The sequence below is a fragment of the Oncorhynchus nerka genome, linkage group LG24 (assembly GCF_034236695.1).
Source record: "Oncorhynchus nerka isolate Pitt River linkage group LG24, Oner_Uvic_2.0, whole genome shotgun sequence".
NCBI lineage: Eukaryota > Metazoa > Chordata > Actinopteri > Salmoniformes > Salmonidae > Oncorhynchus > Oncorhynchus nerka.
In genome coordinates, this window is record NC_088419.1 from 54,946,011 (window position 1) to 54,963,099 (window position 17,089).

The following is a 17,089-nucleotide window of genomic DNA, read 5'->3' on the forward strand; positions in this document are numbered from 1 at the left end:
GAAGTCAACAAATGAGGGTGCCTGGGGACATGCAGCTGTGAGCTAACTGCAAGCTACCTAGCTAGCTGTGAAGATCAGAAGTAGTGGTCCAGGCTATTACGGCAGGAATCCGGCGTTGTTGTGTAGAGACAGTCCGATACTGGTAGACTAGCGAGTATTATCCAGGCTAAAAACAGGGCTGGTATCTGTGCAGAAGGTAAAAGCCGCTAGCAGTGGCTAACAATTACTAAATAGCTTGTAGCTAATTAGCTGGTTAGCTTCTGGAGGTTCTTGAATGTGTTCTAAAATTAAAAATAATAGCGATTCCGCATCACATTGGGTGAGGCAGGTTACCGGAAGGTATAATCAAATTAAAAATCGAAAAGAGATTGAAAATAAAATTGAAATATATATTACGAAAAATACAAAAGTACACGAGAGGAAAAAACACGTCTTCACTGCTACGCCATCTTTGGCTTACTAGTTGGCCAAATGTAGTTTTAATTTCGGATTTACAACGACTCTAGGTTATTTTCATAACCCAGGTTATCTGTAATTATGAGTGAGATATCTCACAGTGGGATTCATCAGAATTTGAAGAACCAAACACACATCTGTCGGAGACAGACAAGTCCAGTGGCAAATGAGCTCCTCCCCTCATAAGGAGCCACTCCCCTGCCCTCTGGTCATTCTCGAGCATGCCTCTTATTCCTTGCTCTCTTGCAAACAGGGGATATCTCACTCATAATATCAGAGAACCTGGGTTACGAAAGTATAAGCTCCGTCAATCCATTAGGGACGGAAAAAGACAATACAGACTCAAAATTGAATTGATGTTCGACAATTGACTCGCGACGCAGGTTGCAAAGGACTATAAACTATCACAGACTACAAATGCAAATCCAGCATTATATTTGCATATCACCAGGACATTACCCGAAGCGGTGCCTGAGGAAGGCCGCAGCATCTTCAAGGGCCCCACACACCCCAGCCACTAGTTGTTTTCTCCCTTACGGTCGGTTAGACGTATCGGAGCATGAGGTCTGATACCAACAGGCTCAGAGACAGTTTCTATCTAAAAATCCATCAGACTGTTGAACACTTGAACTGGACTGACCACCTGCTCTGATTCACCACACCTTAACACACATGCACTCACGCACACACACACCCAGATATACATACACACACACACACCGCAGGTGTCTGACTGACATGTCATGATACCACCGCCTGACAAACATCTGCGTGACGCCTGTGTCTTAGAAAATAGCATTGAGCTACAGTATAATGTTCATCTGCAGGCTATAATAATACGGTCAGCCTCTCAATTACGGGAGGGTCTACTCATACAATTTAGATTTTCTTTACATTAGGTTTCAAAGAAGCGTGCCTTCCTCTTAGATGGTACTGCTGGCAACTGTAGCCTATATTCAGTGCTTGACTTGGGCAGGAGCTTACCAGAGCTGAGTACCGACACCTTAAATGTTATGCTGCTTGAGTTCCTGCACCTCTTATAGAATATTAGCTGAAATGTTTTTTTGGAGCTCCTGCACCTAAATATAAACAGTACCGGCACCTATTCCAGTCCAAGTCTAACACTGCCTATATTCCACATTTTGTTTAGTTTTTTTGGCGCTGTTGCGTTTGATGTGAACACCATGGCAATTATGCACTCCAATAGTAATTATATGCCACATGCATCAATCCACTATAGGCCTATCTAACAATTCATGATCATCTAGCCCAGGGTTTTCCAAACTCAGTCCTGGGGACCCCAAGGGGTGCACGTTTTGGTTTCTGCACTAGCACTACACAGCTGATTCAAATAATCAAAGCTTGATTTCCTCATTCCTCATGAAGCTGGTTGAGAGAATATGCCAAGAGTGTGCAAAGCTGTCATCAAGGTAAAGGGTGGCAACTTTGAAGAATCTAAAATATATTTTGATTTGTTTAACACTTTTTTGGTTACTACATGATTCCAAAATAGTACAAATAAATAAAAACCATTGAATGAGTAGATGTGTCGAAACTTTTGACTGGTAGGGTATATATTCCGGATTCTGATCTGGACATCCGAATTTTCTTAATTTCTTTAAACTTTCTGGATTATGTGCGTATTGTTTTGTATTGCTAGGTATTATTACTGCACTGTTGGAGCTAGAAACATCAGCATTTTACTTCACCTGTGATAATATCTGCAAATATGTGTACGTGATTAATCAACTTTCATTTGATTTGATTTTAAAGTGTCTATGATCAACCCCTGATAACTGGGACGGGAAAAACACAAGGCAGGGGCAGAAATATGTTGTTATTTATTCCCGCATTTACACGTATGTCAAAAAGTTGAACGTTGCCATTGACAGTCCATGTTAATTTAAGACTGTTCCATAGGTACTTAGTTAGGTGACTCGGTGAGAGTCTACATATCAGTAGCTTCGTTAAGCTCAATTTAGTTCCCTTTTCACTAGGGCTGTGAATTTCCAGGGACCTCACGATACGATATTATTATGATACTTAAGTGCCGATATGATGTGTATTGCGATTCTCACAATTCTATATGGATTGCGATTCTATACTGTTATTTTATTGCGATTCCATTGTCCAAACATATTTCTCACTATATGTCTGCTACAGAGGGACAAGAGAGCCATGAGAAAACGAGTTTGATCAGACATGGAACTAAGTGCTGAAAAAAAATTGGCTCCCTATTTAAAAAGAAGGTGGAAAATAAGCTATTAACACTTCCTCTTTGCCTATGTAGAACCATTCTTTATCAGACAGCATATAACTTCTGTTAGTTATAATTCTATGCCAAATGTATGCATTATTTAGTCATTATTGATAAAAATTCTTCAACACCTCCCCTTGTAGGGAGGTGCCAATGACACAGAGTTGGTTGCACTTGCAGAAAGCTCTCGTTCTATTCAAGTAGATGTGCAACGCGTGTACTGGACATAGACGCATATGCTCTTCCTCCGTAGACATGAAGGGCGCTGGGTGGAAAGCCACAAGCTTCAAGACGAGACAATTGTAATAGTCGCTGACCTTAGGCATGAAGGCGGAGGGACCAAGGAAACCTTGGAAAAACCTGGGGCAAACTGTAGGCTCGAATGGTGAATTGACAGTGCGTGGAGCTCAGGCGACCAGTAAAGCTTCTTTAAGGAGAGATCCATCATCTCCACACTTTCCAGCGGCCCGAAAGGCTGCTGTGAAATAGCCTCAAGCACAATAGACAGATCCCAAGACGGGGCTAAAGGCTTGGAAACTTGACATAAGCGACACGCTCCCTTCATGAAACGACACAAGGAGTTTTTCCCCACTGTGTTATTGTCGAAGCCTATATGACGGAGCTAGAAAGACCTTAACAGTGGAGAAATCCTTTCCTCTGTCCAAAAAGGTCCAGCAAAAACCATAAAACCTTGAATACAGAGCATTGGTAAGGAATTATCTGTTTTTTTGTCACACCACTTGTTTCCATACAGTGAGCATGTAGAAGGGGCCCTGGCACTCTGGATAGTCTCTGACTCTGAGAGGCAGGCCTGTTGGATCCAGATTTAACCTCTCACGAGCTGGGCCCTGGTGTCAGGGTGAGGGTGGAAAATCTCTTGGTTCGTTTGGGTCAGAAGATCTCTGCGTAACAGCAATTGCCAAAGCTCGCCGTAAAGCAGGGGTGTGATCTCCGCAAACCAGGGCTTCCATGGCCATCGAGGGGCTACCAAGATGTAGGGATGAGCCGTGTGTAGTGAGAGTAGGTGTGTTCTTCACAGAATAACGCGGTGTAAGCGCAGAGAGCAAGGGCCACCCTTGGGCTTGATGTATGCTATCACAGTCGTATTGTCCGTCTGGGCAATTCAGGAGGGTCAGTCACCACCTTCCTCGTTCACACCACCCTTAGGGGAGTGCCATAAACGAAGATCAAGGGGTTCTTCCAGTGACGCAGAGCCGAGAGACATGTTGAGGTCCCCCTTATCTTTCGATTGAGGTGAGGTCGTATACAAAGTCTTTGGGCAGACACCCAACGTCGGAGGTCACTCATTCTCAGTAGGTTAAGGGATACTACTGAACCCAGCACTCAGAGACCGGCTTGAATAAGCTAAGTAGCCAATAGGCAGAGGGTAGTGGTTTCTTGCATCAAAAACACAACAACATTTTCAATGTCAAGCCCTGCATGTTTTCTTTTCAAAAGTCTCATGGAATGTAGGCCTACATTTAACACCACACACTGGCTGCTACTGTAGACTGAATGATAGAACAGCTATGTCCATGTTAAAATGTTATGGAATGCATTTTCTCCATTGTTTTTGATGGTAAGCCACTCTGGTAGGTCTAGATTAGGATCAAATAGCCACAGTAGCGAAAGTTTAAAACTGTAACTCAAAGCGGGTACAGCCTCAGTTTTGCACAGAATTTTCACAACATTCAAGTTTGCACTCTGAAGACCAGAAATGTTCTCAGTCCTGATTTTTTTTTGAGGGAGCATTGCTCGTGGGCTAGGAGCTTAGCTAGGTAGCACAATGCTAGCCAGTGGAAGCTAGCCAAGTCTCAGTAGCTAGCCGTGTGACACTAGCCATAACAGAAGACAAAGGGTAGAAAAAGTGTGAAAAACTTTCCTTTCAGTATATTACCCGAAACACAGAGGAGGAGAGCTCTAAATCCTGCTCTCGGCCACGTAACCTAAGTGGCAAACCTGTGAACCCTTAAGCAGGAAGCAGGAATCACGTCTTGCTGTGGAGACCTTGTGTCCTTAAAATGAGGGTAGAGGCTCGACCTTTCTGTCTTCCGAGAGACGTCTGATTGGTTCTTTGAGCTTCTAGAGATTCTGGTGAATCCCGCTGTGAGATATCGAAACAAGTAATTGAAAGAAAGTAATTGAACTGTTTTTGATTTACAAAACACTGATGTAATTGATAAGATAGTACCACTAAAAAAAGTTGAATAGCGTGTGTTTTTCCTACAGACATGCCTCGACGACTCCTGTACTGGGTTGACTCAGGGATGCGCACCATCTCGAGGGTCGGGTTCGACGGGCAGCATCGCAAGACCGTGGTGGAGTCCAATGGATACCTGGACAGGCCCTTCGGATTGGCAGTGTTTGAGGTATGGACATCCAAATGACACTAAGGTCTTATTCTGTAGACCTTCCCCTGTTTCCTTTCCTTTAGTCTTTGAAAACTCATGATCACAGATCTGGAAAGACTGAAGTGGGGGGAAATAGTACAAATGTGGCTTACACCACAAGGGCATACTACAATAGAGCATGTTTCTGGTTTAGAATCCAGCCCTGTAAAGTTAGAAACACAAAAGTTTGATAGAAGCATACACTCTGCTGCGCCCTGTTCCCTCACTTCTCTCTTCTCTCTATGTATAGAAGCATACACTCTGCTGCGCCCTGTTCCCTCACTTCTCTCTTCTCTCTATGTATAGAAGCATACACTGCTGCGCCCTGTTCCCTCACTTCTCTCTTCTCTCTATGTGTTTACAACAGCTAACAGGACACGTGTATATTGCTGAGAAGCACAGTGGCAGCCTCTTTAGTCATTCTGCCCAATATCGGCTCGGCTTGGTGCCCAAAGTACAATGTTTGGGATGCAAATCCTAGTGTAATTTAATCATTGTGACTGATTGCATTGTTGAGTGTGTGCCAGACCTATTGTCTGGAACAGGTTCACTAAGCTTCACCCAGTATATGCTCCCAGGTGGCACAGTGGTATAAGGTGCTGCATTTTTTAATATATTTTTTTAACCTTTATTTAACTAGGCATGTCAGTTAAGAACAAATTCTTATTTACAATGACGGCCTAGGAACAGTGGGTTAACTGCCTGTTCAGGGGCAGAACGACAGATTTGTACCTTGTCAGCTCGGGGGTTTGAACTTGCAACCTTCCGGTTACTTCCAACGCTCTTAACCACTAGGCTACCCTGCCGCCCCAGTGTTAGAGGCATCACTACATTCCCTGGTTCAAATCCAGGCTGTATCACATCTGACCATGATTGAGAGTCCCATAGGGCGCCGCACAATTGGCCCAGCGTTGTCCGAGTTTGGACGGGGTAGGCCGTCATTGTAAATAAGAATTGGTGACCGACTTGCCTAGTTAAATAAAGGTTAAATAAGCTATATGCAAAAACACTTTTTTTAAATATACAATGGTTGGTATTCAAATCCTAGTTTGTGTCATTGAACTAATATTGCATTGTTGATTCTATTCTCTGGAACAAGTTCACCAAGTCTTCACAGAAGACTGAAGTGGGGGGAAATGGTACACCTTACATACTCGCCATTATTATAAAATGGCATCCAGGGCAGACGGTTTCTGGTTTGGATCCCAGCTCTCATGAATTATTCCATTGTTTCATACACTCTAAAGTGTGGTATTCTGGATGTCGCCATATGTTCACTACTCTCTCACGTCTCTCAGGGACATGTATACTGGAGTGAACAGGACACCCACTCCATATGTAGTGCTGACAAGCACAATGGCAGCCTCTTTAGAGTCATCCTGCCCAATATCGCTTCCCCAGGCGGCTTGGTTCTCATTCACCCGGTTCTTCAACCAAAAGGTATGCATCTGTCAGCCCATCGAGTAAACGTTGATAACTATGCTCAAGAGACAAAGGTTTGGATTCAACCTTAGTTTGTGTCAATTAGTCTAATGTTATCTGACTGATGTTATCTTACTGATGTTCCCAGGCCCTGCTGTGTGTGGAAATAACGGCGGAGTTTGTCTATATGAGTGTGTGCCAGACCTTTTCTCTGGAACAAGCTCCTCTCCCAGCTTCACCTGCATTCCTCCAAAAGGGAGTAGCGGTGATGATGATGATGGTGAGTATGTGAAAGTGGAATGAATTGTGGTTATTACACAGTAGGGATTCATATTTTCTGGAAAATGTCAAAATATTTCTTCCCAGGAAAATTGCAAGCCCTTCCCAGGCATCCCAAGATTCCCTTTCAAACTGGAAATGCTATTTAAAAGCATATAATACCAGTGAAAAAAATCTGACATAATTATACCTCTGTAAGTTGAGAATATACACAGGAATTTAAGTGTTTTTTTGTTGCAAAGTCACCACGCTATTTCATTGATGTAGCCTAGTTTTAAGGGCTCCTGAGTGGCGCAGCGGTCTAAGGCACTGCATCTTAGTGGTTGAGGCATCACTACAGACACCCTGGTTTGATTCCAGGCTGTATCACAACCGGCCGTGATTGGGAGTCCCACAGAGCGGCGCACAATTGGCCCAGCGTCGTCTGGGTTTGGCCGGTGTAGGCCGTCATTGTAAATAAGAATTTGTTCGGAAAATATTATCAGTTGAATTACAGCCTGGAAATGAACTTGTATTTAGCCTACTATTGACTGATCTCAGCCAGCGGGAGGGCCCTTTGCTCTTCCATTGCACCTGGCTATCAGTTGAATTTGGGAAGGTTGTGGCTGATTTTTACTTTATCATAACCCAGTTATTGTGGTGATTTTGCCAGAGGGTACATACTGTATCCGATGCTGCGCTAAACAAACCGATAAGCAAATATGGGCTATAGCACCATGAGATTCAGCACCATGGATAGTGCCGTTGTTGATCAATTCCCTGTGAGCCAAACATTTTGGCCAAGGGATCTGTGGAATAACTTTAAAGTGTGTAATACAACACAATGTCATATTATCCATCTACAAGTTATGTTGTTAACCCTGGGAAAAATGGGCCTGGGAGGCTTACAGGGATATTGGTATCCACAGTACTTCACTAATTATACATTTTTTGACTCCAATACTTCTTTTATTCCTCTCAAAAATATATATATCACAGGAGGTTGGAAGCACTTCGTGGTAATGGCTGGAGCGGAATGGTATCAAACACCATTCAATTTTCTATGTTCCAGCCATTATTATGAGCCGTCTTCCCCTCAGCAGACTCCACTGATATGTACAGTGCATTCGGAAGGTATTCAGACCCCTTGAATGTTTCCACATTTTGTTACGTTACAGCCTTATTCTAAAATGGATTCAATGTTTTTTCCCCCCTCATCACACACAATAACCCATAATGACAAAGCAAAAACAGGTTTTTAGAAATGTTTGCAAATGTATAAAAAATGTTTGCAAATGTATAAAAAATTCTAAACATAATATTGCATTTACATAAGTATTCAGACCCTTTACTCAGTACTTTGTTGAAGCACCCTTGGCAGCGATTACGTCCTCGATTCTTCTTGGGTACAATGCTACAAGCTTTGCACACCTGTATTTGGGGAGTTTCTCCCATTCTTCTCTGCAGATCCTCTCAAGCTCTGTCAGGTTGGATGGGGAGCGTCGCTGCTCAGCTATTTTCAGGTCTCTCCAGAGATGTTTGATCGGGTTCAAATCCGGACTCTAGCTGGGTACTCCGACATTTAAAGACTTGTCCCGAAGCCACGCCTGCCTTCTCTTGGCTGTGTGCTTAGGGTTGTTGTCCTGTTGGAAGGTGAGCCTTCACCCCAGTCTTGAGTTCTTGAGTGCTCTGGAGCTGGTTTTCATCAAGGATCTCTCTGCACTTTGCTCTGTCAGCTTTTCCTTCGATCCTGACTAATCTCCCAGTGAAAAACATCCTCACAGCATGATGCTGCCACCACCATGCTTCACCATAGGGATGGTGCCAGGTTTCCTCCAGACGTGACAATCTTGGTTTCATCAGACCAGAGAATCTTGTTTCTCATGGTCTTGAGAGTCTTTAGGTGCCTTTTGGCAAACTCAAAGCAGGGCTTCCATCTGGCCACTCTACCATGAAGGCCTGATTGGTGGAGTGCTGCTGAGATGGTTGTCCTTCTGGAAGGTTCATCTTCTCCCTTGATTGCTCAGTTTTGTCGGGCGGCCAGCTCTAGGAAGAATCTTGGTGGTTCCAAACTTCTTCCATTTAAGAATGATGGAGGCCACTTTGTTCTTGGGGAATGTTCTTGCTGCAGAAATGTTTTGGTATCCTTCCCCAGATCTGTGCCTCAACACAATCCTGTGTCAGAGCTCTAGGGAAAATTCCTTCGACCTCATGTTTTTTTTTTTTCTTCTCAACTCTGGGACCTTATATAGACGGGTGTGTGTGCCTTTTCTAAATAATGTCCAATCTATTGAATTTACCACAGGTAGACTCCAATCAAGTTGTAGAAACATCTCAAGGAATATCAATTGAAACAGGATGCACCTGAACTCAATTTCGTGTCTCATAGCAAATGGTTTGCTATGAGACAAACCATTTTGTATATAAAAACCTGTTTTCGCTTTGTCATTGTGGGGTATTGTGTGTAGATTGAGAAATGTTTTATTTAATCCGTTTTAGAATAAGGCTGTAACGTAACAAAATTGAAAAAATCAAGGGGTCTGAATACTTTCCAAATGCACTGTAATTTAAGCTTTAAAAGTGCAAAGATTTCTCTCTGCCTCATGGCAAAATGTGTATAATTGCAGGATATTGGCTTTAAAGCTGCAGCAACAAAAACATTTCTCTGCCCCATGACGAAACGAATTGCAGGAAATTAGCTTGCATACTGCAAAGTCTTTTCTTTGATGGCAATATATGGGCCTTTAAAATGTTATTTCCCAGGGCCCATGACTTGGTTTGTCCGGACATGCACTGCCGAAGTCATAGTAAAACTCCTTTATGTGCTATTTTTTTGTTGTTATCCCCTGATGAATTTGCTATCAGAAAAAGGGTCCTCGGCTCCAAAAAGTTTGAGAACCCTTGCGCTCGAACACCACAAGCACAGAGACTCACAGTCGTGTGATTCACAAAAATGTAATGATGACAAATACTTTACTCAGTTGGTCACTCCCATAGAATTCTATGGTCAGACCACCTAAGGCCAACTGAGTGTTTGATATCCCAGGCGTATGTATGCGCTGTGTGCAATAGCCAGGGGACGAGGTTAAAAGATAGTCAACAATGCAAGTTATACGCCATGAAAGTGACGTTTTCTAATGGGAACTTGACTTCGTGTTTAGTAGTATAAATAGGTGGGCTGGTATTGTTGTAATCGCTGGTCTAATGTGAAAGTGAAGTCAGATAGTTGACATTTTTGCATAGAAATGGTATATTTATTGTTCCCTAGATACTGTCTTTTTTGGGAGGAATTAGGAAGGAGATTCATCAGGAGATCTTAAGCTCCCGGTTTACTGGTGTTAAATCCCTATTAAAAAATAGGGGTAGGGTTGTAGAGAATCAAAGGACCATGAATATAATAAGAAACCTTAGGTGCTGGCTTAAGGCCGGTAGCAACCACTACAGAATGTCCGGTCAGAACAAGGAGGAGGCGCATGTCCAGGTTAAGGGAAGTTTAATGGAAGAAGATGCACACATCCCACACACCCACATCTGACCACTGATGGTTCAGATAACTGACATTAACTATGTGGTCGTTTAGATGCACGCAAAATTAAACATCAGACATACAGGGATTCAGTCCACAGTAGAAAAAGTTCAGCAGGAGGGAAAACTGTGGAAGTGCTCATCAGGATGGGGAAAGCACGTTTTTGACCACACAGCATGCTGGGGTCATAGAATAACTGCAACTAACGTCCCGGGAATCAAGGCCACTGATAGGCTGAATGAGATGTGGTGGTAAGTATTTGGCGTAACCTTGACCAATAAGACACTAACAAACGTGTGGGTCCTCTGAATGGGAGACTAAGCTGTCCGAAAGAGTAGAAAATAAGGGGGGGAAAATGCAAAGTGGCTTTTTAGCACAACTGGTGCGGCCAGTTGTTGCGTGTACAACTTCCTGTATTACGATTGGCTCTTGTACCCAAGGTTAGCAACAATAGCAAAAACATTAACAATACAAAAGCTATTCTCATCCTTGAAAACTGATGTCTCATAACCTTTTGAAAATTGCAGTTGGTGAAACATTTTCCATTTGTTATTCTTTGTGATTACTTGATTGCGGAATTGTTATTTTCCTTTTTTAGATACAGTCGTTTCTCACACTCTTCCAGGCCCAGCGCTGTCTGATACAACCTCTGCCGGAATCCTTTCGCTCATAGGTAGGTTTTGTAGTATATTTAGCAATGAATCCATTACATTTAGATCCCTTACAGTCTGTTTATATCATGCCATCTATGGAACTGTACTGGAGAGATGATATTGCTCAGATGTAAAGAAAGATTCAAATGATGACCATTTTATGTAAATATGGGTATAAGTGTCAGTACTTATGGTTTATAGAAATAGCAGCTTAGGGTTTATATGCAAAAAAAAAACGGTAACACTTTATTTTAAGGTACACATAATAACCACTCATTTGTAGTTTATACGTGTCTATATAAGTAGCCATTAAGGTCTTTATTATGTCTTATTAGTCCTATAAGGTGTGCCCCTTTCTGTCCAATGTGGTCCTTTCTGGACAATATTTCTGCAAGTAAGAATAAGGCAACATTTTAGTATAGGGAACACATCTTAAAGCACTATGCCTTAGTTAGTTCCACATTGAGACAGCATACTAAGAGTCTGTTTTTTGTTTAACTTGCTCTTAAAGGTCCAGTGCAGCCATTTTTATCTCAATGTCAAATTATTTCTGGGTAACAATGAAGTACCTTACTGTGATTGATTTAAGTTAAAATGGTCAAAAAGGGGCCTCCTGAGGGGCGCAGCGGTCTAAAGCAATGCATGGCAGTGCTTGAGGCGTCACTACAGACCTGGGTTCGATCGCAGCCGGCCGCGACCGAGAGACCCACGAGGATGCTCACAACTGGCCCATCCCACCAAAACAGGCAAAAATTTCAGGCCAACCTTACACTAAACGGGCATTATCATAAATTCACAATTTGACAGTATTATTCCAAACTCCATGTGGAGATGTATGTAAAACACAGGAAAGTCACGTTTTTGACTGCACTGGGCCTTTAAATACTGTGTCTTTTATTATGACTAACAATTGGGTTATTAAGGATTGGCCTTTTAACACGACTTTGAATAAGAATACACTTAATTATGCCTAATATATGGCTAATAAGACATAGATATGACTTATTACCTTACTTATACACATGCTTAGAAACTATAAAGTATGTGTACCTTTTAAAATAAAATGCAAAGCTAACCAGTCTATATTTTCTACCCAGTTGTCCTGAGTGTGCTATTGGCGGGGGTGGTGTTGTGGTGGTGGAGGGAGGAGTGCAGGCCCTCCAGGACACTCGACCTCCAAGACTTCTCCCTGAAGGAGTCCCAGGACCCCCTCATCCAGGCACCAGCCAGAGGCATGGAGGTTTGTCCTGTCAAGGTAAGCTCTGCCAATGAACAAGACGAGTCCGTGGGATTCCTAGGTAAAACAGATAATAGATCTCAATAAGAATGAAAGATAAATTAATTCCTTTATAAAGTTGGATTTCCTTTTAATAAGTAAAGGATGAATTCCTTTAATGTAATTGAGTGTGTTTACATGGAAACTAATAATTTGATATTAATTGATTATGCCGGTTATGGCATTAGTCATGTAAACGCTTTCATGTTAATCGGTGTAAGCATACGGCGATTAAAACACCTGGTTTTCTGAGCAATCTTTCTAATTATTAGGACATGTAAAAGCCTTAATCAGAGTTATAGTGGTGTATTTGATCTGCACCTGTGCAAGCACGAGCAGCGTGAGCTTCCTCCTTTTGCGCGAGTGAGTTCAGAAAAACTGAAAGTATGCATCTAGAGTTTTCACATACAAACGTTATATGTCCAAACTAAGAATCAAATATGCCTCACAAAAATAACATGGTCTGTGTGGTGGAACGTTTATTTTGATTGGCCATTTTCTGCATTTATCAAAGTCCCATCAGGTAGCCTGATTTCAGACTTGTCCATGTAAACAGGATTATGAGGGAAATCGTTCTTCTTGCAAAGCATGTAAACTTTTAAATCAAACTATTGTATGAATCGGACTATTCACAATAATTGACTCCAAGGACCCTGGTGTCTTATACCGTGCCTCACCTGACAGACTGCCCTCTGTTAAAATGCTTAAGTGGCACAAATTTCACTGTAAGGTTGTATTCGGCGCACGTGACAAATAAACTTTGATTTGGTGAATGTGATCGCTATGCTTATTAAACTGCCATCTTCTCCTCAGGACACTTTGCTTAAGCTGGACTTGGACCATTACTGAGTGTCTTAAGTCACGTTTAAGAGTCACCGGTGTCCAGCTGTGCTCCCACCCCTCCCAGTGCCAGCAGTCCCTGGAGTCTCATCAGGTTATCTGGCCAAAGGGAGTGAGAAGAAGAGAGGAGACGTCTTACAGCACTTCCCCTTGATGACCATTGGTCCTCCCAGGGCCTCATTCAACCTCAATGTTGCTTTCATTTGAGTTGTGGCTCATTTAAAGCCTGGATCAAGTCCACCTCGGTTTCAGTGAAGGCTAAAAATGTACTTAAACAATTGACTTGAAAATTACTTGAGCAACTTGAACAAGATTTTCTGTGAGGATTTGCGTTTTCTAACTTGACTGGAGTTTAATTGGAATTGACCCCAGCCTTGGGGGTCCTGGAGCATATCAGTGATTAGCTACAGATGTCCAGCCTATGAGATACTGTACCTCTCACTTGAATTGTGACAAGATCTGAATGTTTTTTTGCAATCGGTTGGCTAGTCTATACGTTCAAACTAATCCCCATATTTCGTCAGGGCATGGACTCTACAAGGTGTCAAAAGCATTTCACGGTGATGCTGGCCCATGTTGACACCAATGCTTCCCACAGTTGTTGCAAGTTTGCTGGATATCATTTGGGTGATGGACAATTCTTGATACACACTGGAAACTGTTGTGTGAAAAACCCAGCAGCGTTGCAGTTCTTGACACTCAAAATCGGCGCGCCTTGCACCTACTACCATACTCCGTTCAAAGGGACCTAAGTATTTTGTCTTGCCCTTTCATCCTCTGAATGGCACACATACACAATCTATGTCTCAAGACTTGAAAATGATTCTTTAACCTGTCTCCTCTCATTCATCTACACGGATTGAAGTAGATTTAACAAGTGACATCAATAAGGGATCAGTCTATGGCATGGAAAGAGCAGGTGCTCCCAATGTTTTGCACACTCAGTGTATATGTTTATATGCAGTGCATTCAGAAAGTATTCAGACCCCTTGACTTTCTCCACATTTTGTTACGTTACAGCCTTATTCTAAAATGGATTAAATTGTTGTTTTTTTTACATCAATCTACACACAATACCACATAATGACAAAGCAAAAACAGGTTTTTAGATATTTTTGCAAATGTATATATAAAAAATCTGAAATATCACATTTATATAAGTATTCAGACTGTTTACTCAGTAATATCTCAAGGATGTTCAATGGAAACAGGATGCACTTGAGCTCGAGTCTCATAGCAAAGGGTCTGAATACTTATGAAAATAAGGTACTTCAGTTTTTTTATTTTGTAATACATTTGCAAAAACTTTTTAAAACCTGGGGTATTGTGTGTAGATTGATGTGGATTTTTTTTTTCTTTAATCTATTTTAGAATAAGGCTGTAACTTAACAAAATGTGGGAAAAGTCAAGGGGTCTGAATACTTTCTGAATGCACTGTACATTGATTCACACACACGATTAATCACTCTCCATTTGTAACAGTATTATGCAAAACTATGAACCAGGCTAACAGTTTGTGGAGTGTAGAATGTCTTGTCATTGATTCATCACATAATATCAGTATATTTCAAGAGACATGGGTTTTACGTTGTGCTCCTAGTTGCATGCACTCTCTACTCTTATCTGGTGTTCTGGAATCAACTGTAGTTGAGATGTGTTTTACTGTAACGTGGCCTAAGGGTCTAAGGTGGCTCTGACGTTGAAGTACAGCACTCACTCAATGCTGTAATCGAGTCATTCACACTGATCTGCCTGGTTTAGATCAGTTGCTATGTCTTGGCAATGTTATGCCTTTTTGTTTGATTATTGTAAATGATTTGCTGTCCTTTTTAAATAGTTTATTATTAGGCTTTTTGTTATTTGAGGTGTCAGGCAAAACATGTCATTGCCACAATAAAAAGCACAGTATGTCTGAAATCTATTTTGCTGATTTTAAATTCTATAAATATAGTTTTAAATCCGTGGAACCTTAAAACTACGGAAGAGTATTAGGTCCAAGTGAAGAGAAAAAAATAATAAAACGGTGATGGTGGTAATTAGAATTGTTTTAATATACGCATAGTACCTTCTCTTGAAACACTTCGAGAGTAAAGTCTGAATGGATTGTTGAGAATAAAGAGTAAATTACATTTCGTGAATGAAGTGGCAATATTTCGATAAAGCTGCACACACGCTCGCGCGCACACACACACACACACACACACACACACACACGGTATCCCCAAAGCAATACCATTCTAATGGCTATAGTGGGTGGGTTGGTTTAAGCCCCATCTGATACAGCAATGACTTAACAGCTCCAGCCACTACTAGTAGCCTCTAAGGTGAGCAAGTGGTAGCTTAAGTTAGCGGTGTAGTTGGGTAAAATAGTTTTGGGATAACTTATGCTTCCTTCATTCCTCCCATCCTTGAAGACATGACCGATAGTGAAATGAGATTTTACGCTACGCTACCAACCATGTCAGATCAGGGGTTATTTTTTTATTATTTCCTATGATCATTGATCTTATAGGCCTATATTTAGATAAATTATTATTTCACCCCAAAAAATTGAGAATCCATCCATGAATATATTCACACAGTGCTTTTTAAGACGAGCTGCTTTGCACATGCAGGAGGGGTCCTTGCTTTGCCTCTCCTAACATAGACACATTTGCATAAAATACCTGTTTCATTCCGCCCACAGCCGTTGTTGGATAGGCCTATACTTTGACTTGCCCACTGTAATGTACTATTAGCCTACAGGTTAGGGTACTCTATCTAGTGGTCCGCTATAGGTTTATAATGGCCTTCAAAATATCAGTGTTGCAGCGACTTTGGAGAGCAGCTGGACATGGGACACATACTGTACACACGCATAGCCCCCGGTCTCCAGGATCCCAAGATAATTTGTTTCATTGGGCGCTCAAGTAGGCTACTAGCCTATAGTCGTTAGAAGGATCGTTGCCATGAGGGGAAAATGCTACTCTTAATAAAGCACCATGGCTTCCTGAGTGGGGCAGCGATCTAAGGCACTGCATCGCAGTGCTAGAAGCGTCACTACAGACCCGGGTTCGATCCCAGGCTGTATCGCATTCGGCCGTAACCGGGAGACCCATGAGGCGGCGCACAATTGGCCCAGCGTCGTAAGGGGAGGGTTTGGCCGGGATGTCCTTATCCCATCGCGCTCTAGTGCCTCCTTGTGGCGGGCCAGGCGCATACACGCTGAACAGAGGACATTGGTGCGGCTGGCTTCCGGGTGAAGTAGGCAGTGTATCAAGAAGCAGTTCCGGCTTGGTAGGGTCGTGCTTCGGAGGACGCATGGCTCTCGACCTTCGCCTCTCCGAAGTCCGTACTGGAGTTGCAGCGATGGGACAAGACTGTAACTACCAATTGGGGAGAAAAATGAGTAAATAAAGCACCATGGATAAACTCGTTAATAGTTGCCATTATGCACACATTCTTTGTTCCCCCTATTCTGAACTTCCCTTATGTCACACTTTCACTTACATGTATATTTTTCAGCATTGATATTTCTATTAAGACCTATTTTAAATATTGATGAATAGATTAAATTAATAGATTTAAAAAAATACACTTTTCCTTTTTGCTAAGTTAATTTATTACTGATAGAATACACTGGGCAGTTATGACAGCTGTCCCAGTAGCAAGGTATGTTGTCACACAATATGGGGTAGGTTGTCACAATGTTATCTGTGCTGTTAGTAAAAACAGTTGAAGCATTATGCATCACTTGATACTATTTGAAGGAAGAATGTTCTCAATAAATGCTCACTAAATGATTGCAAGTATATCTTATTTCACTGCTTATTGGAGATAATTGCACTTTATGGTGGTAAATCCTTATAAATGAACTGAACACAATAAATTACAATGTCATTGTGTCTTATGCTTAAGGTGCCACGCAGATGTGCACGATCAGGAACAAACCGCCTACGAAGCTGGGCACAGTGTGCAGTTTGACTAGTGATATTGATATTCCCTAGAGCTGCTACTGTCGTGGACGACTCA

The 17,089-nt window shown here is 42.0% G+C and overlaps 1 protein-coding gene across 3 annotated transcripts in view; it reads left to right on the forward strand.

Moving 5' to 3' along the window:
• LOC115108202 (low-density lipoprotein receptor-related protein 8-like) overlaps positions 1-15,207 on the forward strand; it is a 35,521-nt gene extending 20,314 nt beyond the window's left edge. For 2 of the 3 annotated variants that reach the window (XM_029632270.2, XM_029632272.2), the window contains 6 exons: positions 4,943-5,082; positions 6,402-6,543; positions 6,674-6,805; positions 10,908-10,982; positions 12,060-12,217; positions 13,052-15,207. In XM_029632270.2, the coding sequence (XP_029488130.1) occupies positions 4,943-5,082; positions 6,402-6,543; positions 6,674-6,805; positions 10,908-10,982; positions 12,060-12,217; positions 13,052-13,087 (683 nt within the window). In that variant the 3' untranslated portion in view covers positions 13,088-15,207. The remainder of the gene's footprint in view (positions 1-4,942; positions 5,083-6,401; positions 6,544-6,673; positions 6,806-10,907; positions 10,983-12,059; positions 12,218-13,051) is intronic. The other variant, XM_029632271.2, reaches the window with a different exon arrangement.
• Positions 15,208-17,089: the final 1,882 nt, after the last annotated feature.